Source organism: Channa argus, chromosome 3 (assembly GCF_033026475.1).
Source record: "Channa argus isolate prfri chromosome 3, Channa argus male v1.0, whole genome shotgun sequence".
NCBI lineage: Eukaryota > Metazoa > Chordata > Actinopteri > Anabantiformes > Channidae > Channa > Channa argus.
Window position 1 is genome coordinate 27,858,033 of NC_090199.1, and position 25,444 is coordinate 27,883,476.

General features: G+C 40.2%; 1 protein-coding gene across 6 annotated transcripts in view; it reads right to left on the bottom strand.

The window, feature by feature from the left end:
* The window catches only part of sorcs1 (sortilin-related VPS10 domain containing receptor 1), a 169,342-nt gene that overhangs the window by 23,547 nt on the left and 120,351 nt on the right, over positions 1–25,444 (bottom strand). For all 6 annotated transcript variants that reach the window (XR_010913932.1, XR_010913933.1, XR_010913934.1 and 3 more), the window contains 11 exons: positions 22,306–22,370; positions 20,089–20,207; positions 19,804–19,893; positions 17,880–18,059; positions 16,682–16,828; positions 15,132–15,234; positions 8,879–8,955; positions 5,682–5,773; positions 5,216–5,323; positions 3,136–3,253; positions 849–982 (listed from right to left, as the gene is read on the bottom strand). Coding sequence is in view for 3 of the 6 variants with exons in the window: in XM_067499044.1 (XP_067355145.1) it covers positions 849–982; positions 3,136–3,253; positions 5,216–5,323; positions 5,682–5,773; positions 8,879–8,955; positions 15,132–15,234; positions 16,682–16,828; positions 17,880–18,059; positions 19,804–19,893; positions 20,089–20,207; positions 22,306–22,370 (1,233 nt within the window). In the remaining 3 variants the exon portion in view is untranslated. The remainder of the gene's footprint in view (positions 1–848; positions 983–3,135; positions 3,254–5,215; positions 5,324–5,681; positions 5,774–8,878; positions 8,956–15,131; positions 15,235–16,681; positions 16,829–17,879; positions 18,060–19,803; positions 19,894–20,088; positions 20,208–22,305; positions 22,371–25,444) is intronic.

Here is a 25,444-nt window from a genome sequence, read left to right on the forward strand (position 1 = left end):
CAAATGAAGTAATGCTTAAAATACAAATCAAATGCCACAAAGTTAAGTATGTTGTTTATTTGTACTTTTGTTTGTTTATTTTATGGTTCAGTGGGTTATGAATATTTTGTAAGTTAATGTTCTTGTCTTTTTTACATAATGGATTCACTTATAAAGTGTTTACTCAAAAACCTTTTGAAGTAAATATCTGCACTGCCTCTAGTGTGCTGTTCTGTGAGTCTGACTTCACAGGAAGCAACAGCACCTCTCCACAGTAAGATATATTTAAAACAAGTTACGTACAGTAACTTTAAGCTGCATTTGGGCACAAACAGACCTCAGTCATCTTTTATAGCTTGTTACGAATAGCTACCCTATTCTTGATATTACCTCAGAATTTCCATCCAAAGCCTTAAATCCCTTAGTAAAGCATTTAAACGAAATATTTAATTTGAAATATTGCACTTCAAAGTTGAAACAACAGAGGGTGAGATATCCTGACTTTTCGTCTCTACTTTTGATCAAAATACGAAAACTGTACATTTTATGTAGCGCATGACGCAGCTAAAGTACATCTTTATATTAGACGTTCTCTGTCTTGACAACACCTGCATCGTAAATTCTGTGCCCCAGTTTCCAACCCCAAAACTTTACATTTAAAGTTTTCATTCTCCAAACCCAAACTGAGATAACCTCTTTGACATCCTATTTATACTTTCAGAAATGCTCCCTCCAGAGCTGACAAAAACATTACACACTTGGAGATCTCAACTTGGCTTTTTAAAACTTGGTGGAATTTTACTTTTACATCCGTTGCACACGGTGAGAATGAAGATGGGAATGAGATTGTTAAAGAAACATGTAATTACCATTCAAAGTCAGCCTCCGTGCAGTCGCAGGGGCCTGATGTCATCGACACAGAGTATGTCTTACCCATAACACACCTGGACGTAGGCTTTAGCTTCCGGTAGATTCTTTTCACGCCCATGAGGCACGGCTCACCCTGCAGACCCAAATTCATAAGAGAATCAGGGAAAAAAAGTCACAGGGAGCTTAAAAAAAAAGAAATAAACAAGCTGCTTTTGTAACATTGGCCACCATAAATAATTTACACAATGCAACCAACCATGTGTGTATCACACTGGTGTGTGAAAAGCAGCGTTGCCTTAGCTTCATTTCAGCTCGTTGTGCTTTCCTGTTCAGCGGGTATTTACAGGGCTCGAGCTGTGTGGTTTGCTAAACTCAACAACTGTTACTTCATTGCAAGTGTCTCTCTGCAGAATGTAATGCTTGACTTCTTTTTTTAGGGTCTTTTTTTTTTTTTTTTCTTATGGGGGAGAGGATATTGAAATACATGAATAAGAAGCAGCTTCAGACACAAAAACCTGCCAGCTTCCCATCCATTTTTAGCCACAGATCTATGCAGAGGAAGTGAACAGGAAATCAGTTGGAGTTAAAAAAAAAATAAAAGATGAGAGGATAACACCAGCCTACTTTTCTGCAACCTCCATCCTACACTCCTGCTCTGTTATTTTTTAAAACCAGAAAATTCTGTCCTTGTGCATTAGGTGTCAGTAGTGAGATGCCTAAAAACAGACTTCCAGCTCCTGAAATGTCCCTAACTTCTCCAGTAGTCTTAAAACACAAAAAGTTTCCTGTGTTCTGAAGGTTTTATCTCTGCAGCCGTCTTGGACCTGCAGTACATCAACACTTACGCAGGTTAGCCCTGACGTTGGCTTGGGCTCTTGTCGTCTTCTGTGCTATGTGTTTTGATCACTAGCCTGCTCTGAGCATATGGGTGTCTAAACCAATTACAGCACTGGACCCATGAATGAAGGCACAGTCTGTCTCTGGCTCCAGTTCAGGCTCAGCCAGGTTGGGGTTTTTTTTATGCATTAGTATGGGGTGGGTTCACTCAGAGCTTCAGTAGAGAAAACAGTAAAGGATCTGCATAAGTGCTCTGGGAGCTGAGAGACGTCCAGCTTTATGTTCACCCGCTGCACAGCCAGGCTTAAAAGCAGAGCTGGTCAGCTGGTGATTGCACATCATCCTGACTATGAAGCCTAGTGTTTGATGACTAGGCCCCAGTTGAGCTAAACTCTCTACAAACTAAAGTTTAAGAAGCAACGCTCAACAGACTTTCCATGATTTGATATTCAGTGGAGGGATTGACGTCTTATTTCAAAATAACAGCTCATGAAGCTCAGGGCTTTTGTTTATGCAGCAGAATGGAGACGCAACTCAAAATCACTCCTTGCATACTTTCTGCACTTTTAAGTGTCTGCAATAAAAACTGTGGTGTACATGGCATAAACCAATAATTTCTTATAATATGTGTTGATAGATGTGTTTAATAAAGGCTGTGTCACTCCCTGTTTACTATGCAGTGCACACTGGTTATAGAATAGGCATTAAAATGTGATGTATTGAGGCAAAGGGAAAATCATTCCCCCATCGTAAGGTTGCCTTTATTGTAGACTGAAATATTAAGTATCTATTAGGTGATAATTTGATATTAATCATTCACAACTCTGTACATGTCAGGAATTTCCAGTGTCCAACCAACAGCAACAATTGCTCTGCTTAACCTGCAAAATGTCACTGAAACAGATCTGAAATAACCAGCAATCTCATAGGGGTCTGCTGCTCCAGCTACAAAAAGGAGTGAGGACTGAGCCCAGGGCACGTGCTGGTGCCTTGGGCTCACTCTGACCCACTCTCCGTCTATGCCAGTTGTTGAGCACAGTAATAAAACAAGATTAACACATTACTCAACAATCACAGAGACATTATAAGCATAGGCAGCCTTGTCCTCTGTCTAAGGAATTGCAGACATTGTTAGTGATGGAGCTTTGTACCGCAAGTATCTTAAATGTATGAGTCACAACAGAGTAAATACAATAATATGTTGGAAATACTGAATGAATCACTTTTATAGTAAATATTGATTTTAAATAAAAATCTGCAATTTATTAATAACTACAAACCATAAAAAAATTGAGTACACTGACAAAAATATTATATAAAATGCACATCGATCCTTCAGCTTCTATAAAAAATAAAATGTTCCTTTAATTTAAGCTTGGCAACAACACTTTTAGCATGTGTGATAAACAAGTGAAGTCTTCAATTTTGGTGCTGGCACGGGATCTGTACCTGATCATGTAGATGCCACGTCTGATAATCCGCCTCTGTGCACCTCTTGTTAAAGATGGATCTGAAGTCTATTTTCACCAGCTGCCACTCTGAGCGATGACTGACGTGGCCGAATATCCTGGAAAATAGCCACGCATGCTGCTTGTTACATCCAAAACATCCTACAGATAATAGTCACGAAGAAACAGTGTTTAAGGATAAAGGCAGACTTGCAATTTGTTTTTGTACAGTATCTTACCAAAAAACCAAACCAAAAAAAAACGAAGGGTAGAATTAATACCTTTATGGCAGTTTCAACTCAAAACCTGAGAAATTAGAACCTTGTAAGAGCTGCCGTGTTGAATTGTTTTAGATTGGACAGGTGTACGTAATGAAATGGCCAATTGGTGTGTGTATATTCACACATACACACACACTCTATTGGGCACAATGTCTATAAATCTAATATATCTCCTGTTTGAAACCATAAAACTCATTATGGTTCACAATTGAGACAGGAAAAATACACACAAAGAGACACAAAAATCCAAAAAATTAGACATTAAACGGTTGCATAGGGACTCGAAACTATAAAGGGACTTGAAATTACCAAAAAAATAAAAAGACACAAGGACATAAAATGACTACAAATAGAGTCAAAATGACTTAAAAGACTTCAGAGACCCACTACAAACACAAAATGAGAGATACAAAATGAGTCACGTTGAAATTAAAATATTCTAAAGGAATACAAAGTTAAAATCAAACTTTTAGACATTTTTGCAATAGGTCATCAACTTATTTCTTCTGAAAGTGTAATCAGAATGAATGTCTACTTTTTTTCCCACTGATTACAAACAAAACAGAATCCAAGGTTATGAAACTAACCAAATAAATTTTCCATCTCCTGCTAAATTGAATGGGTGTGTTTCTCTGCACCGACCCCTCCCCTCTATTCTTACCACAGCATATTTATCACAATCAATCTGTCAATTAGCTCTGTGGGCGCCGAACCGTGACAGGCACTTACAGTAAAATGAGTACAAACTGATAAGAAAACAGTGCATGATAGTGTTATGAAAACTAATGGGTTGTCTGCCAGCGGAGAGGCTCCATCTTAGAGAAGTTGGACTGTCAGCGTCGCCCTGTTCCCCGCTGCTTCTTTTCGTCCGGTTGAGACTGTTTCTCTGTGTTTTCAAATTCTCTCTCTCTCTCTCTCTGTCTTTCCAGCTGTGCCCTTTCACTCTCCTGCAGAGCTGACTACAGAGCTTACTGTCACTCTGTCATTTATGACAGGTGTCATGAAACATTGAAGTAATGGCTGTGGAAACCTGTAGGTAACACATCTCAAAGTCCTACATTGTAGCTGCAATAAAGTGCTAGTGCTGTGTCATAATGTTTGCACGCTCTTCACCTCTGGGTTCATCTAATAATAAATGTGAAAGAACACAAAAGGAATCTTCATAAATGTGCTTTCTTAGGACATGGCATATCAGCCTGGCTGCTCTTCCAACTTTTCAATGCTGTCAAAACTTTTTTTTTTAAAAACAAAGTTATTTCTCTATTTTCTCAAGAATGTCCAACCATTTTTTTCTTCGTGTTCTTTAAATGGACAGTCACACTATTAAAGCACTGATCTCCTGTGTTCATAATCTGGAGACAGACAGATTTGATGTTGGACCGACCTTGAGAGATTTTTTTTTTTTTTTTCAAGAAAAACAGTCGCCTCTCTGCGTGGAGTGCCCGTTCTTGTGCTTCCGTGGGTTTCCTTTAGGTACTTCACTTTCCTACCACAGTCCAAAGACATGCATGTTAGGTTAATGGGTGATTGTCTGTCTGTGTCTGTTTCTCTGTGTTGGCCATTAGATAGACTGTCAACCTTTTCAGGATGTACTTTGCCTGGAATATGCTCCAGCCCCCCCGCAAACCACAGATATTGGATGGATGGAAAGGAGGTCAAGCATGCTCGGGTGTAGATGCAAATAGAGCAGCATGCATACACACACACACACACACACACACACACACACAGCAAGTTCATTTATTGTAACTTTGATTTTTCAGGTTCACTGATATATTTCAGCATTGACAAATCACTCACGTCATGATAAGGGTCTCTTCCCCAGGCTCTCCCAGCACCCCGTCCACAAACAGAGGTGTGTTGGTGAAGCCATACTTGTTCCACTGCCGTCCTTCGTCAAAGCTCAACCTGGGAACACAAACAGCTGTTGCACAAGGGACCAGACTGTGTGCACAAGCTAATGGCCCTGAGAGTTGTCTAACAACTTTATTTTGTATTCAGTGCAACGCTGAAGGTACTCTGCTGTGTGAACACTGATCAGTGGAAGCCACACTCATTATGGCTTCAAACACAGAAAGGTGAAACTAAATGACAATTGTGAAAGCAGATTTTTCCATGGCTGGCAGGTTTTTCTAGCCCGAGTAATATCATCCCCCAGTCTGAAGACAAACTCATTTGCCTTTGTTTGACTAACTTAAAACTTAGAACTTCCTCCGAGGGAATTAGTCACGCTGTGACAAATGCCATCTCTGTCATAATGACTCACCACAGGTGACGGATGGGAAGAGGAGTGTGTCTTATTGCGACGAAGGCTCCTCCTTGGTCGAGATAAAGAACTGCATACTCCTCATCAAAGATCTGCAGGCAGAAAAACACAGAGAGATCATTCGCTCTGCAGTGGCTTGTTACATACACACTACCGTGCTGCATCATTGAAGTAAACAAACAACACATCACACACAAACACACACAGTATACATCATGGTTACAATTTGCTATTTCTTGCTTTAATATGCCACATTTTAATTAGCAACAGAGCAAGACAAAAAGTTTTAATGAATCAAAAGATGATAATTCTGTAGACAGCGGTGCACTCACCAACACAGGGTACAAGACTAGAGCAGGAAAATACTAAATCTTTAAAACCAAAACTTCAAGTGCAGCCAAATGGACTTTAGGATTATTAATTAATGAATTATCACACATGTACCTGTCTACGAGCAAAGCATTTTGAATACAGTCATGTGCAAAGGATTCAGCATCTTACAAAACACAAATCACTTTTAAAATATATTATAACGCTAACCAGCTAGTGGACTGGCATAATGGGCCCCGGGGCCACAGATCAATGTGTGTAGTTTTCAATACTTTGACAATTCAAGGTGTGTTTAGATGTTTTGGTTCTGTTAGTTGTTTTTGTTATGTCATACGTATGTGTTGGCCGGCACTGTGGGGGAGTGGAGTGTTGTGTAAGTAGTGCAGCTCTACACCCAGCGCGGCAAGCCCACTTTCCCGGCCACGGCACAAGATGAGCTGAGCCTCCACACCTTCCTGCGGGGGAAGGCGGGGCTGCTTCCCCGCATTGATGATGCCTTGGACTATGTGCTCCTTGGACTTGTGCAGAGTACTGGCAAGTAGAGCTAGCACTGGAGGCCCAGCCAAAGACTGCTTTTACCATAGAGTTAGGACTCTTGCAGTTCAAGGTAAGGCTTTTGGACTATGCAATGCCCCCACCACTTTTGAGTGGCTGATGGACATTCCACAGAGAGACTGTGTGTGTCTTTCAGGAATAAGACCACAAGACCCTGCACCGGCCAGGGTGAAAACATGCTCACTGATGTTTAGGAGGGTGGACTTTGGTCCACTGGGGTTTTGGTCCAACCTAGAGCCTGAGATTGGTTGCGGCCCAGAGTAAGGGGCGCCTTGGTGTGATCAATCAGCTGCCTCCAGGGTCCTAGGAAGACGCTCGCCGGGCCGGAGCTGAAGGATGGTGCAGCACAGTGATCGGTTTGCACCGTACCATCCCATGTCCCCAAACCTGGAGACTGAACATGTCCCTTAAATGTCTTTATAGCAGTCCACCCCTAGTGGCAAGATGGACAATGACGGACTCAGGATGTAGCCTGGCACCGAGGGTGGACCGCTATAAAGACATTTAAGGGACTTCATTGCGGGACTATAGAATGACTGAGGGTTGTGGGGAGACTGAACCCTGTTAGGTGGGCTGTGTAACGGCCCGGCTAGCTAACCAGCTAGTGGACTGGCATAGTGGGCCCCGGAGCACTATGGGTAGAGACATGTAAATAGTTCTGTGTGTTTAAAGTGTTGAATGTGTGTAGTTTGCATTACTTTAAAAATTCAAGATGTGTTTACATGTTTTGGTTCTGTTAGTTGTCTTTGTTACGTCATACGTGGTGTCTGTGTTGGCCGGCTCCATGGGAAAAAGTGTTGTGTATAGGAGGGACCCTTGCGGTGATGGGCCCCAGTTTGGTAATTCCAAAATAAAGTCAGCGATCTCGGCAGCTGTAAAATGTGTAAAAATGCAATGTTCTGACTCATGCTAATCAGCTGGACACACTTGGGGTCGTGTTGTATATTGGGCACGAGTGTTCTCTCTTCCGCCTGCTCTTTTTGGAAGTTCGCTCCCATTGTATCCTGCTAGCACCCAAGCTAGGCACGTAGCCTAGATTAGTTAAATTAACTCAGCCTTAGCTCCCACAGTTAGATGCTCTGGACAATAGCTGCTACAATATGGTTGTATTATTAAAATTCATTTAAACTAAGATTTTTTATCATCCACATACAGGTAGGAAACATGGGATCAAAAAAATAAGAAATTGTATGACCACAAGTGTCTCATTCAAGGACACACCTGGTATTTGAACCAGGAGACTGTTGCATATCATACAAAACAGGTTGCTCCCAAACTGGTACGTGTAGGATTATTAATAAATTAAGATCTAAAAGTCAGTTAAGTGCACTCGATTTTTTTGCTATTAGGATGTTCTAAGGTTTTTGGAAAGGTGTGGGACTGGGAGAATGGATAAATTGTAAGTAAGGTAGTAACCACCGACATGCACTGCAAGCAGGTGCTGAATGAAATTAAGATTTTATTTTATAATCACCATTTAATAATTATACACTGACTAGTGTGCAGTTATTAAATAGCAGGTGAGGACAATAATGCAGAACATGGTTCCCCATATGCTGAATGACAGTTTTGGGTTGTTCAAGATTAAGCCGGCCACTATGAATCTGTACTACAAATAATAAGATATAGTCATATACTTTATGCTGTGTACGCTGTGGGTGTCTGCAGTCTGACCGAAACAATCACTGTGTTCATACTCGTGAGAGCCCTGCTCTTATTGCCATTGTTGCTCTCTGACACTGTGGTGGGTGCTATGGACCCACCACAACAGCACACAGCAGGGCTGCTGTAGAAATAGAAAGCTGACGGAACTGAACGCGACAGTTCTGTGGGAAAACGGTGTGTTTCATGATGAAAACATCATACGTGTTGACGAATTACATTAATTACACATAACAGTGAACATACTGGCCTTCTGGTAGCTGGTAGGTGGCCTACTGAATAATAATTACATTATGACTGATAACTGACCATTTAACAACAACTAATCAAAGGGAAAAATGTCTTCTGTCAGTGTTGTTAGCATATAGACATTATAGTCTGAGATTCTTCAGTCAGTACACCACCGACATTGACAGCATGGCTCCTAGCAACGGCAGCTGTCAAATGTCAGTCAGCTGCTGCCATGTGAAACGTCCATTCACTGACTTGAAGCTTAAAGGCAAATGCTGTTTCTACTAATACTGTTGATTCATCTTATGAAAAATAAAGGAAAATAAGCACAATGGCTGCAGTGTTGTCATAGTTTGCATTCTTAAACAAGGAGACAAGAATATTCTCTCCTACTATATTATATAAAGGAGCATCCTCACCTGTCTCCATGTGTTTCCTGCATCTGAGGTGATGAACACACTGACATTGCTGGTGGTCAGCTCTGCACCAATCGAGCCTACAAGTATGACAGACAAACAACAGTGTTTGAGGTAGGAACACTGCATAATACAGACGTGGGAAATGAATTCTCATCGAGATGAAATAAAGCTCCGAATTTTATAAAGCGCCATTGGAGCAGCACTGGTGACAAAGAAGGCTCCAGCCTGCAGCTGCAGACTGGGGCTATAATTACAGTGCTCTGCAAGATCTACTGTGCAGTGCGACATTTGCCCATACTCCTAAATTAACCAATAAATCCAGATTGCTGTATTTATCTTCCAGTAATTCTGACCATATTAAGACGCACTTTCCTAATGCTGTGAAGGCTGCAGTAATTGCTTTAATTTAGCCTATAATTGGTGCCAGGTGGTTCGAAACAAGACTGGAAAGCACTGTGAGTCTATCAGAGGCACGGCCATCCCATATTTCACGCTCACAGTGAAACACATTTTGGTTCATAATCCCAACATTTAGAGAGTCACAGAACTGCAGTTGAAAAACTCTATTTTGTGTACATGTCACATGTGGCCATAGCCCAAGACATTTAAAACTTTCATGCAGGGTCAAGCTCACTAAAACTACCAGCCTGATGTTAAAGGGTTCTATTAAAAGCAACGCATGCATTGCTGCAGTGTCCTGATATCTTTCTCCCCAATTGTGTAAATATAAATCCAGTGTACTGTAGCTGTCATTGAAATGGCACAGGATGATGATTACTAAATCTTGCATGTGCTGCCTGGCATTTCATCTCTGTGTCTTTTTTACCAACAGACACTGAAAGATGTGAGAATTACTCTAGTCCCCTGGAGTCTTCTGCTTCCAATGGTGGCCAAGATTGTGGTTTAGAGCCAAACTTGTTTGAAGTACTAACTTAGGGAGACTTCAGCAGATCCAGCAAAGGCAACAGAGAGTGAGAAATATGGGATGTGAATGAGTGGAAGAGAGTTTGTAAAATTGCCTCAAACCCCCCTGAGCAAAGCAGTGTCACAGACTCGCTAACTCTGTTCTTTTGGTCTAGATGACAGAAATATTTGATTTTCTCTGGAAAAGAAAAGAACTACAGTTCAGTTGCAATAAGAAGAAGAGAACAGAATTGCTAAGATAATGAACTGGTTATACATTATTGTAACTCAAATAAATTTATTCTCAATGGACATTTCAAAGGAAAAAGTGCTTTTGTGCTGTATGAGCTTTAAAATATATACAAAGTACAGAAAGCTTCAGCTTATCCTGTGAGTTCAGGGTTGCGACAGCGGATCATTTGTCTGAATGTTGATGTGGCACAGTTTTTATTACGCCAGATGCCCTTCCTGAGAACCCTTCCCAATTTCTACCGGGTTTGGCACCTGCACTGCTCGGCTGGGGATGAGGATGGGCTGTTAGGGGTTCAGTGTCTCGCCCAGGGACACTTCAATTTGTGGTCGGGAAGAGCGGGAGCAAACTTCCAACCCTATGGTTGGTAGGCGTGGAGCCTCTGCCACCCCCACACAAAGTACAAAAAGTAATGGTACAAATTTTATTTAGATAATACAGTACATACCGTATGCAGTGTGTAGTATTATACAAATACAGTTTTTCCTTTACATTACTTGTAGAAAATAGTTTAAATTGTTGGGGGATGCTGCCACCATCATATGATCTATGTGGTGTGTTCACCTGTGCTTGCTACAGTGGTTAGAAGGGGTTAAGTATCTTTTGTTTGGATAAAAAGTTGTTTAAATCCATTAAAATTTAATGGAGTTGGCAATAGCAGCAATGTTTGGAAACTAATAACTAGAAATAACTATATATACAGGAAGAGTTTTTCATTGCCTTAATGCAAGACCTGGTAATTTAAGTACAGTTTTACTCCCAAAGGTAAGGTGGCATTTCTTTACTGACCTACTATGGCAGTAAGACACACCAACTGCTCTGGGGCAACTTTGTTTAGAATCATGGCAGAAAGTCCAAAATCCTCACGAGATGGTGCCTGTGTCCCTGAACAATTTACACTGAATTATGTTAATTTTACATTCTCTGTATTGAATATATTTTGTGTTATTAATTTGAAGCTGCAACTGCTACATTAAGAACTATAATGGACAGTTTAGACTTTACTTTGTTTTATCCCCTCTGATTGTATTATCTTTCAATCGGTATATTAAAATCTTCAACTTAATGTATTTATTCACAATTATGATATGAATTGTAGTAAGATGAAAATGTGAAGAGGAAAATGTAGTGTTGCATGAAATAGCGACACTAGAACCGTATCGCTTTTTACTAAAATGTGTATTATTGGAATGACTGTGTTTGAATGCAAGCTGTTTCTTGAGTTGTGTTGACGTGTTGACAGCAGTCGGGTGTGTGCACGTGCGTGCGCGCATGTGTCTGTGTGTGTGTGTGAGTAGTGTTTAATTTCCACTGCCTGTCTGCAGAAACAGTGGGCATGATTGTTGTCTGTAGGCAGCAGTGACGAATTTTTTTTACTACTAGAGTTTGTCAAGCTGATTAGGACAAACATAATTTGGCTTTATCTTTCAGCAAACTTAAAAATGTGGCCAACATCACTATATGTAAACTTTCATTAACTTTGTATTGTTGCTGAAAATCACGCATTCCTAAGTATGAAGATCAGCAACATAAGTCGAAGACTGGGAGACACCCGGCGCATGTGGCAGGGCATCCAGGCGATCACGAACTACAAGACAACTTCACCTGATTGTGACCGTGACGCCTCCCTCCCAGATGCGCTGAACCACTTCTACGCCCGGTTTGAGGCACAGAACAACGTGAAGGCGAGGAAGTCCACTCCACCTCCCAGTGACCAGGTGCTCTGTCTAACCACAGCTGAAGTGAGGAAAACTCTATGCAGAGTTAACCCACGGAAGTCTGCTGGACCAGACAACATTCCTGGCAGAGTGCTCAGGGAGTGCGCAGAACAGCTAGCGGATGTCTTCACAGACATCTTCAACATCTCCCTGAGCAGCAACGTTGTTCCTACGTGCCTCAAGGCAACGACCATCGTGCCTGTGCCTAAGAAGTCTACTGTCTCCTGCCTCAATGACTACCGTCCCGTCGCGCTCACACCCATCGTGATGAAGTGCTTCGAGAGGCTCGTCATGAGGCACATTAAGACCCAACTCCCAACCTCCCTGGACCCCATGCAGTTTGCGTATCGTCCAAATCGTTCCACGGACGATGCCCTCTCCACGACCCTCCATCTGGCCCTCACCCACCTGGACAGTAAGGACTCATACGTACGAATGCTGTTCATTGACTTCAGCTCAGCATTCAACACAATCATCCCTCAGCACCTGACTGAGAAATTGAGCATACTGGGCCTGAACACCTCCCTCTGCAACTGGATTCTGGACTTCCTGACAGGGAGACCCCAGTCAGTCCGGATCGGGAACAACATCTCCAGCACCACCACACTGAGCACTGGAGCCCCTCAGGGCTGTGTGCTCAGCCCTCTGCTGTTCACTCTGCTGACGCACGACTGTGTAGCAATGCACAGCTCAAACCACATAGTCAAGTTTGCTGATGACACGACCGTGGTGGGTCTAATCAGCAAGAACGACGAGTCAGCCTACAGAGAGGAGGTGCAACGATTAACAGCCTGGTGTGGAGCAAACAACCTGTCTCTGAACGTTGACAAAACTAAAGAGATGGTTGTGGACTTCAGGAGAGCACAGGGTGACCATTCTCCATTGATCATCGATGGATCCTCAGTGGAGGTGGTCAAGAGCACCAAATTCCTTGGTGTTCATCTGGCGGACAACCTCACCTGGTCAGTCAACACCAGCTCCATCACCAAGAAGGCCCAGCAGCGTCTCTACTTCCTGAGAAGGCTGAGGAAAGCCCATCTCCCTCCCCCCATCCTGACCATGTTCTACAGAGGGACCATTGAGAGCATCCTGAGCAGCTGCATCACTGCCTGGTTTGGGAACTGCACCGTCGCGGATCGCAAGACCCTACAGAGGATAGTGAGGACAGCTGAGAAGATCATCGGAGTCTCTCTGCCCTCTATCATGCACATTTACACCACACGCTGCATCCGCAAAGCCAACAGCATTGTGGACGACCCCACACACCCATCACACACACTCTTCACACTCCTGCCATCAGGAAAGAGGTTCCGAAGCATTCGGGCCACCACATCCAGACTATGCAACAGTTTTTTCCCACAAGCCATCAGGCTCCTCAACACACAGAACTGAAATAGAACTTAAACACACTACAAACCGAACTCAGCACATTCTCATCACTCACTACTCATCTCATTCCACCACCACTTATTTATTATTTATTTACTTTTATCATTCTACATTTACTGCACTACACTGTTTACCTGCTGTTTTTTTTTTTTGCACATTCCAATGCAATTGCACTTTTTTTACATGCTGGACATTTAAATGCACTATACCGTTTACATGCTGCTCTTTTTTTTAACACCCCTAGCACACTTAACTGAACTGTACTGTACTGTAAAATAGTATACAGTAGGTTTACTGGTCGGCACTGTCTTGGGTCTTGTGTCTTGTGTCCTGTCCTGTGTTACTTGTGTTGTCTGTCTACACTGTCCGTCTGTACTGTTTTTTCGTCTGCACTGTTTGCACTTGGTTGCACTCGATGCACTTTATTATAGCTTGTGTTGTTTGTAGCACCTTGGTTCTTGGAGGAACGTTATCTCGTTTCTACTGTGTACTGTGTACCACTGTGTATAGTAGAAATGACAATAAAAGCCACTTGACTTGACTTGACTTGACTAAAAAATGTCCACAGTAGAAGACTGCTCTCAGAAGTAAACCACAATCAAACCATCACACTTGTCTAGTTTATACTCACATTGAGGTGCTAATTTTACAATGGAAACTCTTAGAAACCACATTTTTTAAAGGTAAATATAAAAAAATTGAATTCCAAGTTACTTTATGCAAGCCAGTGTACACTTGCTGCTATTAGGTCAAAGTCAAACATTCAGCTAATCGATCATAGCTGTTTACAACCAGGCTGATCATATATCTAAGATTATTATCCTCTTGAACTTCCAATGTCCAGTGTATCCTCGGATTTCAGGAAAAAGCTATAAATTGTGTTATACTGCTATCGTGGCCAACTTTGGGAGGCAAAAAAATATATACTTCTCACTAGTATTGTAACCCACTGCTACACCGACTGTTGTTGGTTAATTTACAACCTCAAACATTTGCTCTTTTTACCTTTGTTGTCCTTTTTTTTGTTTGATTCTTAAATACTGACATGCGATCAAAGGGAAATCTTTTTTTATTCCCACACTCTTAAAATCTGCTTAATTTATGTTTCATAACAGGTCAAAAACCGCACACTTCTGGTGTGAGCTTGGCCTTCTCCACACACCTGAGGCATGTGCTGATGTGTTGCTGACAGTGCTGGTCCATGCAGGAGTAAATATCACTGAGGTGTGAATTCACCCAAGGGGCTGCTGATCTCATAGTCTTCCATGTCTTTCTTTTCTCCACACTGAGTCAATGAGAATCATTGTTTTGTCTCCTGTGTGCTTGGAAATATTGATGCTCAGAGGGCTAAACAATGTCCATTATAGTTCTTAGTGCTCTAACTGTCTGTTGTCTTGTCATTTGCCCCGTTCAAAGGTGAGCTGACGACACATTGAAAACACTGAACACAGACAAGTTAAAAAGAACTAAAAACAGCCATTTATAATTTCATAGAAGAGCACAGCATTCAAAACTGCAGAGCCATATTGGAAACATCACTAAATAGAAATGTTAAGTGCCAAGATTTATAGTTAACTGAAGGAGGCAGATCTCTTTTGGCTTTGTCTGTCTTAGTGATTTCCGTGGTCTTTGTCTCTTCGAGTTAACGTACTGATATCTAATGCATCCATGGGTGGAAGAGAGGGATTCCAAAAAAAGGAGATACATGACTCGATTGTGACTGGCACTGCTGATAAAAAATGACTTGTAGAAAACCACATAGGTCTTTCCATGTCATCTTTGTTGTCTTGTACTATTTGAAACCACACATTATGGGACTAATTTAGCATTTTTGACTTCCTTTGTGCAGCATCTGTAACTTAATTTTAATCAAAAAAAAACATTTACCTATAAGATAATATAGAAAAACTAAATAACGATAATTGAGAATTGTTAAAAGAAAGAGAAACAAATAGAAATAACGTGCCACTAAATGAGATTCTTTCTCACCCACCTGATGCGACAATGATTCCCGGTGCAGAGTCCCTGCTGGCAATGTTTCCAGATGTGTAGGGGTTTGCAGACACATGAAGATGGAGATGTAACGAGCAGTATGGCTGCAAGAAAAAAAATAAAAAATAACAAATTGCAAACTCATTTATCAAACTGAGCCAACATCATCAGTGAAAGCCTTCAAAAGATGCTGTGGAATAAAAATGACATCAACTTGGATTCAGCACCTCTCCCTAGTCATAAGTTTGATCACAAACACCATTTCCCCATTGGCCGGGCTCACCATTAATTTTGATTGGGTTAACCTTTACCGACACAATTCTCATTACAACCCAGAAAATGCCAGTGTTGCAGGCCATGTTGTGACGGGCTGTTTAGGGGTTTATTAAAAGTGACATTTCCTGACAAATGACTGTATAATATGAGTAGAAGGCAAAGCATGACAAAGAATTACTAACTGGTTCATCAAAAACAGATGATCTTTTCTTACGTTTTTTTTCATTTAAGGTGATGTTAAGAATTAATGTGCTACTGTACCTTGCAGATAATGTGCTAAAATACAAAAGAGGTAGACTATAAATAAGTACTGCGGTCATTTTTTTTAATATAAATATACTTCAATATTTCCAAGTCATGTACAGTAGCTTGATACCTGATACTATACCACCACTATTCAAAGCAGAAAGTTATGCTTTTACTCAATTTATTTTACAGACCTCTCAGATTTAAATGTTTCTACATTAAAACTACAATTTACTTGCTAAAAGTAAACCCTTATGGCCTGGAATGCTTCCCGATAGATCAGGGTCCAATGGGACTCTTCAGTTTCCTCTTTAAATTTCTGATTACAGAAACACCAAAATCATAATTACAGATTTGTTTATCAGAACTTTTGTCTTCATACATACATGTATTCCCCAAAGTAGAGCCACAGGACACAAGTTGAAAATTCTTGAAGTCACTCTCTGAGTAAATGGACTTGTGACTATAAGGCACAGGTTAAATGTTTACCAGGCAAATAATGTAAAACAATAATAAGATAAAAATATATAAACAAAAAATGTAATATTATATCATGTCTCTATTATGTTATTATTATTTTTTTACTGCACACTGCAAATTTAAGTAAATAGTGAACAACACATATATAAGTTGCTACAGTAAAAGAAACAAGTAGAAAATTTGATTCTTTATTTTAAATTTGGAGCTAAGGAATGAAAGCTCAATTCAACTAGATTTGTAGAAAGCCCCCAACTTTTCGGAGTTGAAGTAAAAATGAGAAAAAAGAAAAAAGGAAAGCTCTGCTTTTCTGTCTGACACCTCTTTCTCTCTGTGTATCTTAAATGAGAGGTCAGCTTATTGGACTGAATCAAAATGGCTGACCTTTCAGCTCAGCAGCCTCAGAGCACTCGGCTTTGACGGGCGCTGCTCTTTCTGAGTTCAGCTTCTCATTGCTGCTGGGATCAGTCAACTCCTGTCAAGGCCTGCCTTTGATGGAAGTGCACATTTCTAAAAACATGTATGAATGCTTGCAGATGCCAAGACTCTCACCAGCAAACAGTGAATACTGTTGCCCCTCAGGTCTTTGCTGGGAGCCTGCAGTAACCTCCAGTCTCTGCCTCTGTTGTAGGTGATGTGCGTCTTCACTTGGTTATCTGTCTTCTTGTTGGCTAGGAACATCCCTTTTATTCCTGCTACCTGGGAAATTAGAAAAACAACAGCTCACTGTTCATTTTGATATCTTCAAGTCACGTGCAAAAGTAAATCACATGCCCCCGGGAGCAACACAGCTTACCTGTTCTGTACTCCAAGCAAAACCAAATATAGCCACAAACAATAGGTGGGAAATGATCGACTGTCTGGGGATTTGTGAGTAATTAATGTTTGTCTTAAATGAATCTGACTCAGTGTTGGAGCCTTCAAAGAGCAGCTCAGGGACACTGCATTAAGTGACAGGTCACATCATGCAATGAAACTCAACATTTTAGAAACTGACAGACACTTCAATCTCATTTGGAGGAGAGATTTAACATATCCCACATTGTGGGTGGTGGCCACAATCAAGATCAGGTCATTTAATTCTACTGCAGAGGCCATAGACATGAGCATGATCATCGATAACTTCATCATTTTATTCACAAATAGTTTTAGCCTACATTCGCTGCTGAAATGTCTTAAAAAATCCAACCTAAATTCCAGAACTTAGCCCTTATAACATCCAATTTTTCCCCATCTTTATAGAATGAGTGCATGTTGTGAAGTAATATCTGCAGTTATTCATCAAAGAAAGAAATAATCTCAGGCTCCCCCCAAAAAATCTATAACCCTGGCACAATCCCCTTATGCCTCTGTTGATGTCAGCACTTTGAAGCTGCTTTGTATTCACACAATGTGCTCTGAAAACTGTAGGCCTACAGCAGCAGGGTTCGTTTCTAAAATGACAAAACAAGTCCATTTCATCATTTCTGCCTCCTAGCTCTAAAATATTGATCAGCATTCATAATAAACTTGCAGGCTGGGCACTCATCAAGCACGGCTTTATTTGATGCCATTCTTTTGCTGTTATTTAAAAAGAAGAAATTGGCCAAAATGAATACTGCAGACGTAGAGGGTAAAAATAGGCCTAGTGTTTAGCATACCAATCAAACCGAAGTCAGACTCGTTCTACTTCCAGCTCGGCTTGACATGGTGCTACTTAAAGCAGGGATTAGATTTGTTTATATTAGATTACTAGATGATTGTTGTTTACCTCATACAAGTCAACCATGACATTGCCCTCCGGACCCATGCTGCTGACCACGTTCTCCAGAGCCAGAGTGTAGTAAACCCCCGATGTGTCTGACACGTACAGGTTGTAGGTTTCATTCTGGTTCCACTCCTGTACAGCTGCCACAACACGGTTTTCATCCGTACTGATCACATGGAGGTCCTGACAAAGGAAGACCATTATGAGATTACAGTAATATGCTGTATAATATACAGTATCTGTCTTGTTACAATATATGTGTTTACCTCTGTGCTGTAGTTCAGTACTTTATGTAATAAGAACTGTTTTATCCAGATATGTTGACTTTGTATATGATTATACAAAGAAACAGGAATACGCAGTAATAATAAGTAAAAGTCAATGTCTGATGACAAGGTGCAAGATAGGGCTGACTGTGGAGGAAAATACATCACCGAAGTTGCTCAAAGTTTAGAAAAACTTCTTATTACAAACTAAAAAAACTGGGTTAAGAGACAGATATGCAAGTTTGATCTGTCATGGCACAGGAATACAAGAATACAATTTTTTTTTGTGGCCAGACACAGGTGCAGTGTTTAAAACTTCAAAAACCAAAAGAATGATCCCATACAGTATGCAAAAGGAAAAAAGGACACTTGTAACAATGTATATTGACGGTCAATTACCAGGAACCAATGCAGTAATAAGCATGAATTAATAGTTAGCAATAAATACTTGCCCAATAATGACTTACTAACGGTGTTAACATTAAAAAGATGTTACATTATACATAATTTAACAGACTATAACCCTATTAATGAATATGGTAGTAAGTATTATCAACAGTTAAGTAATGTAACTAACTAACAAATGTTGATTAAAGTTTAGTAACTAGCAAACCTAAAATTAAGGTTTAGTAACATTAGTTAATGTTATTAATGTTATACAACTTTATTAAGAGAAAAGCTGTTTGTATAAATGTTTGTTCAAGAGTAATGATTGCCTACATTTTTGTCTCAATCCTCAAACCTATTTATCAAAAGCCAAATATTTTATGATTTCATGAGTCTGTTTGGTGTTCAGTCCCTGTTTAATTACATTTTACCTTGCCAGGCATCGTTTATAGATGTTGCAAAAGGCATTTGCCGTTCACGAATGCCTGGGTTGATGCATCTGACTGCCGTTCCAATGCATATGAACACTATTCTATAGGGCAATAATTCTTATTACTGCATTAACTATTGTTAAATAATGTAACCTTTTATTTAAGTGTTACTAAAATGTTCTCGTCTTATTTTGTTAAAATACCCGATCGAGCTTAAACACATTAAATAATCACTGCTACACTGCTACATCTTCTATTCCTGTACTTTAACTTTTAAAGAGGATACAGCAATCATTAACACTCTGACAGGCTTAACGGGCAGAGATTGTGCAACTGAGACCATGCTGTTTGGTTGTATGCTTCATCTACCTCTGACTGTGCCAATAACACCTTGCAGCGAGCCGATGGCAACCGGGGGGGGGGGAGCCTATGGCTTGATTGAATAAAACATGTTTAATTGTCAAGGGGGGCGTGACAAGAAAGGCCATGTGCACAAGTAGCAGCACGGAATAACAATTGTGCGAACACTGTGTGAGCTAATTTTGGCCTTGATTTGTCCAGAAATAACAAAGTGAGTCTCATGCAGAGCCAGAGATGAACCGACGCTTTACTGTAATTTTAGCCCACGTAGCAAACGGAGCCGGAAGCCTGTATCTGTGTGCCTTTGATTGCAGAAACCTTCCACAAGCTACAGCACTAGCAATTAAATTTGAAATTTGTCTCACATATTCTCACCAGTGATAAGATAAGGAACTTTACAGAGGATTAATTATTTCCTAATCAAAATCTCATGTGGATTTGTTCATTTTTAACATATGTTCAACCTGGTGGTGTCTGTGTTACCTTGGGGAGAGTGTACTTGGGCAGCTTCATTGGAGTGAAGACATCTCTTTTAGCAGACACATAATAGATTGGCCTCCCCGCAGTTGACACCTTAAGGTGACGAAGACGTTGAGTGAAAACATTTTGGAGACACATAGAAAAACAGATAAAGCATTTTTCACAGCAGAAGGACACATAAGGCTGTGCTAATAACGCCTCTCAAAAATAACCTTGAAAAAACTCCAATAAAATCCTCACACTTTCTGCTTTAATGTTTTTCACTGAACAAACTGAACAATTACCTACCTGGACAAACACATACTCATCTTGCACCACCAGAGAATTGGGGTCAATGTAGCCGGGGAATGGTTTGCCCTTGTTGGCATCTGTGCAGTTCTGCAGCTTGCAGGTGACGTACAGTGCCTCTGCTCCCACACAAACACACACACACACACACACACATCAAGCCATGGCATCAGCATTGGCATTAGCCAATGAAGAAAGGCAGCCTTCACCCAGAGCCAGGCGGCCTCTTTTGGTTCCTACATTACTTGTGTCAATAAAGTGGTCCCAGTACGGGCGGCGGCGGGCAGAGGGGAAGACAGATGGCCACAGAGGCCAATTGCTTTCTTTGCCTTCAATCGCAACACTTGGAGAGAGCCTGTCACCACATGTTACCCTCTGCCAAATATGTGACGGCTTTCTCCAAACGCACATGATCAATAGTGATAGTCTTTAGCTACGTGACTGTAGCATCTGATGTGACAGATCTTTGCTATGTGGGTTTGTATGATTGTCTATTCACAATTGTGTTGGCCTCTAACAGTTTTCCAACAGAAAGGCAGCACAAATACATTAAAGGCTTTTTGAAAGCTAAGTCAAATGGAAAGCATATTATATAATATCTAATATATTATCATAGTAAAGGTGCTCTCTTTCAATGTTGTATAATGCCTTTATAAAGTTAAAGGGATCAAAAGAGACATATGACAACAATAATGGTTAAAATTATAGTAGCCGAAGCGAAGATATTCTTAGTTTTAACAAGAAGTTTGGGCTAAGCTTCAGAAATACTAGGTACTACTACTGTACATTTCCCATAATTCCCCAATTACTATATTTTTTTAAACACTGTCTGGTTAATACCCATGTCTTTTTGCAACTCCATGCCAAACCAAGGCAAAATTCCAATTTTCCGTACCACTCAAAAGGAAGGGGTAGGCCTACAAAAGGAATTGGGATTGGGCAGAAGTTACCGTTGCTACACCCTCTGGTGACTTCATCAGCCTACAATCAGGAGATGTTTTTACAGGTTAAAGGTGCAATGTCTAACACATGGGCATCCAGGTGTGAGGTTGTCAATTGCAACCATCTGAATACTGTCCACACTCCACCTGTGCTTATCCAAAGTGTGAGAATATGTTAAGTGATGAGCTTACTTAGGGACCTATATTTTTAGAAATTCAAATATTTTTTGCCTATTAAGTGTTTGAAAGTTTAGGTCATAGCCTCTATGTAAAATTGTAAATATTACCGTTACCCAGCATAATGGAAGCATTTTGTAGTTAACAATACCTAGGATTTTTTCATATCAATATAAAGACAGAGACAGGAAGCAGTATAGGTTTTTATATATAGAATTACTATATTATATAATTATATAATCTGTGCAAACCAACCAACCAACCAAACAACAAACAAAGAAACAAAACCAGTGTTGTTGTTTTTTTGTTTGTTTGTTTGTTTGGTCTCCTTATTATGCATAGCCAACATATTCTAAGTTAATGTGAAAACACAAAATGTTAAAGCCATGTGTTTGTCTAATCTGATCTACTGTGGAAAGATGATGGTGCAACATGGCTCAGTCTGTGAAAGGGGACTTATATCCATTGTAATTTAAAAAAGACGAGCAATTTCTATTTTCGGGTGATAACACATTAATAAAAACATGATTGTGAACACCATGATTCATTTCTGCTAACAGATCCATATAAATCATACACACTGTACCTATTGAGTCATATATATTTGTTTTGTGTGTTAGTTTTAGAAGAGAACTCGCCTTTAAAACAGAATTTCAGGATCTTTTTACTGTGCACTGATTGCAAATGCAAGCACTAAATTGCCTGGACAGAATAATATATATAGTGAAATAAAGTAAAACTTTTTTTTAAAGGATTCTGACAGTTTCAGTAAGCAAATCAAGTGAGATGGTAAATACTTCAACACACAATATCGAAGTGATCGCTGTCATTCAGGCAAACGCGAACTGAGAACTATTTCTCCACACACGAGCATGTCACTAAATCGCCTGCTTTTAAAAACCTTCTAATATATGCATTACTTTTCTCTCCGTTGTCATTGTGTGTCCCCAGACTCGGCCATTTCTCCTTTCCTTTTGCATTAGCCATCAGCAGAATTGTCCACACAACTTCCAATTCCTCTCTGCTTTAGCACAACATTTACGATACAGTACAAAGACACCAGAAAATGGAGCGCTGAACTCGGAATTCAATTACTCACGTCCTTCAGAGATGCTGGTTTCCAGGTGAATTAAACCAGGCTCTTTGTCCAGACCCATTTTCGACCTGAAAGGCAGACAAATGTGTTTCAGGAACATCACCATTGGTCTTTTGCCTCCAGGCAGAAGCCAACTACTCTATAGTTACTGTCTGCCCTGGGAGATTGCATGCTGCAAAGTCAGACACATTTATAACTACAGAGAGGTTAAGTCAAGTGCTATGACAGGTGTGGTAAACATCAGAAGGAATTGGCTCCGGGTATTACTGTTTCTCCGTCTTTGTTGATGGCAATTTGTGTCATGTAAAAAAAGGACTATGTGATCTAATTGTCCAGAGCCCACAGAAGGTCCTTTTTTACCCCGGAAAGATGGGGGAGGACGTTTCCCGACATCATTAGAAAAGGGAAAGCAATTGATTTCCGGGCTACAGTAGGAATGCCCGCAGACAGAGTAGCATATAATCATTATGGCATTAAATATGTATTAAAAAGACTGGGGGATCAGAAGAGAAGCGAAGGCAGCACATGTGGAAGGTAGGGAGTGACTGGGGAGAGAAAGAAACGGAGAGAATATGTCGACTGGTAGCACGCACATACACCGGAAGAGAAATAAGTGGGTCTGTGTGTAGCAGACACTGTGAAAGACAAAGACCAACGTAGGTTCAAATTATTACACTTATTGGTGATTTGCCGGATGAAACACAACTGTAAATAGGACGGCCTACTTCCAGAATACTATCCGAAGTACATTTGCATTATCTTTGAATGATCCCTTCAGGTACCCAATAGGCAGGCAAAGAATAACTTTTAGAGTTAGTGGAGTGAGATGGTTTGTTTAACCTCCTATGTTTAAACCACTTGTCGATGGAAGGCAAAGCTCAGATTGAAAGTTTGGGCCTTGAGTATTTTCTTCTGTGGGTGTATGATACTGGTTTGGACAGCTGAGGGGTCTCGACATGAGAACGAATGGGAAAAAATAGCACTCCATGTCATGAGATGGAGCTGTTGCCTTGCAAACGTATAACATACTGTACAATGCAGACAGCTCCAGATGTTTTGGTAAAGATTTCTAATGTCATATGCAAAACATTTCACGGCTGCACTGAGCTCGCAAACTGATTATAGCAGAATGTGGTGGAATTTTAGAGCAGTGTGTGACCGAGTACAGCTCTGATTGACCAAATTGTAAATGAGCTTCGACTCTTCATCTTCCTTACATGTTGGTGTCCACGTGTACAGCAAACTTAAGCTCCATCTGCAGCCCTATTACAAGGGCTAGCACCACAAATCTACCGCACAGTGTGCGTCCCAAAATAGAACTCTGATGGTTTCTGCAGCATCAGCCCTCCAGGCTCACTTCACTCCTGGCTGCCCAGCTTGTTACTACCCTGTCAGCTTCTTCGCAGTTTGGTGAGGTGAAAGCTTTTTGTTACGTATTAGTTACTGTGAGATATACTAGATACAGTACCACTGAGTTGGATGGCACCTGTGCGATGGTGGTGAAAGTGTTAAGCTGAAGAAAACACGGAAGACAACACGGATATTCAATGTAATAATTAAAGGAAAGTCTTAACTGAATATTTAACAGTTGAGATGGGAACATAGTGTCACAGTGAGAAACTACAATATTAGAGTCTCTGACCTTCCTGTTGTTTATTTCATGTCATGGTAATACAATACAGTCTTAGATTGCACCTACAACTGATTTGAAGCTGCCTTCCAAAGCTGAACACTGTTGGTCAGATAATGTAATCGTCTGCCACAGAAGAAGATCAGGCATGTCAGACACATGAATAATGAAAATCTTAAAAACCTCCGTGGCTCATCTGCTGCTCGCTTTTTGGAGAGGCAGTGACATCATCTGTCCAGGACATTTGCAATGTCAAAACTTTTCATTTGGGTTCAACTGAGAACATTATCACACTGCGTAAAAATACAACTATCGAATGTCCATGTTGATGTGTCCCAGCAGGTTTACTTGTTTTGCTGCAACTGTACAACTAATGCTCAGTTAAAGATCAAATCCGTTATCCATTATCCATAATTGTAACCATTTTAGGTTAGTGATAATGTATTTGTGCACTTTCTAAGAAAGTACTTAAGTCCATTTTTTTTTTAAAGTCCTTTTCTATTACTCATTAGTTTAAGTTTCAATTGTAGTCATCTAAGGTTTATGTTGGTAATGGTCCAAGTTTAAATATATACTATCTAGAAATTAAATATCTGTTTTAAGTGATCACTTTTTGCTGCATAGATACTGATAATAGCTACATCCATTGAGGAAACGTTGAGGTAATAATTTATCGATAATTACGTGTTAACAAAGATCTTACAAACAGTTTTCTTCCAGTGTCACTGTACATCTTAAATACTAGGCACATTGTTATGATTATAGATTATTCCCTTTATGTTTACCACAATATTTAAAGCAACCAATACATGTCAATGCTGGTCTGGAGCACCTTTACTGACACTTAAGGTGTTATAACCAACGTTTCAAATGTCAGATACTGCACACTGAACATTGAGGCAAAGTAAATGTAAAGTATCAGACCAACCCCTAATAATAAAGGTATCAGATAGAAAAAACACGATAAGGATAATGATAGTTGCTGGTTACTCATTTTAATTACTGATTTTCTCAGCTAAACCTTATAAAATGTAAAGGTTTTATAAGTATTTGTTTAAAAAAGTTTTCACCTTAAAAGTGTGGGTTCATCTGAAAAGTGAACGATAAACTGCAAGTTGGCCTAAACGGCAGTTTGCTACAGTTAACATACACTTTTGTCTGAGAACTACGAGAACTGAGAACTATTTGTATGGACTGATCTTCCAATAATGGTGCAATACCTGAAAGTACTTTTTTTGACATCTTACCTCGCCTTACACATACACACTTGTTTTGTCTTTTGTTCTTTTATGTGCAAATTGTTAAGATAAAAAGGAAAAGTTTGTGGTTGCTGCTTTATTTGTTTATGCACAGGATGTAAGTGTGTTGCCTACAGTTTTCTCATTCACTACGTGTGCTTCTCCCAGACTATCAAAAAATTTGAAATATGTTGGTAAAAACATTTTTAATGTGTAAACTGTATCCTGTCTTTGAAAATCTTTTAGTTTTCATATATGTATATATAAAACAATA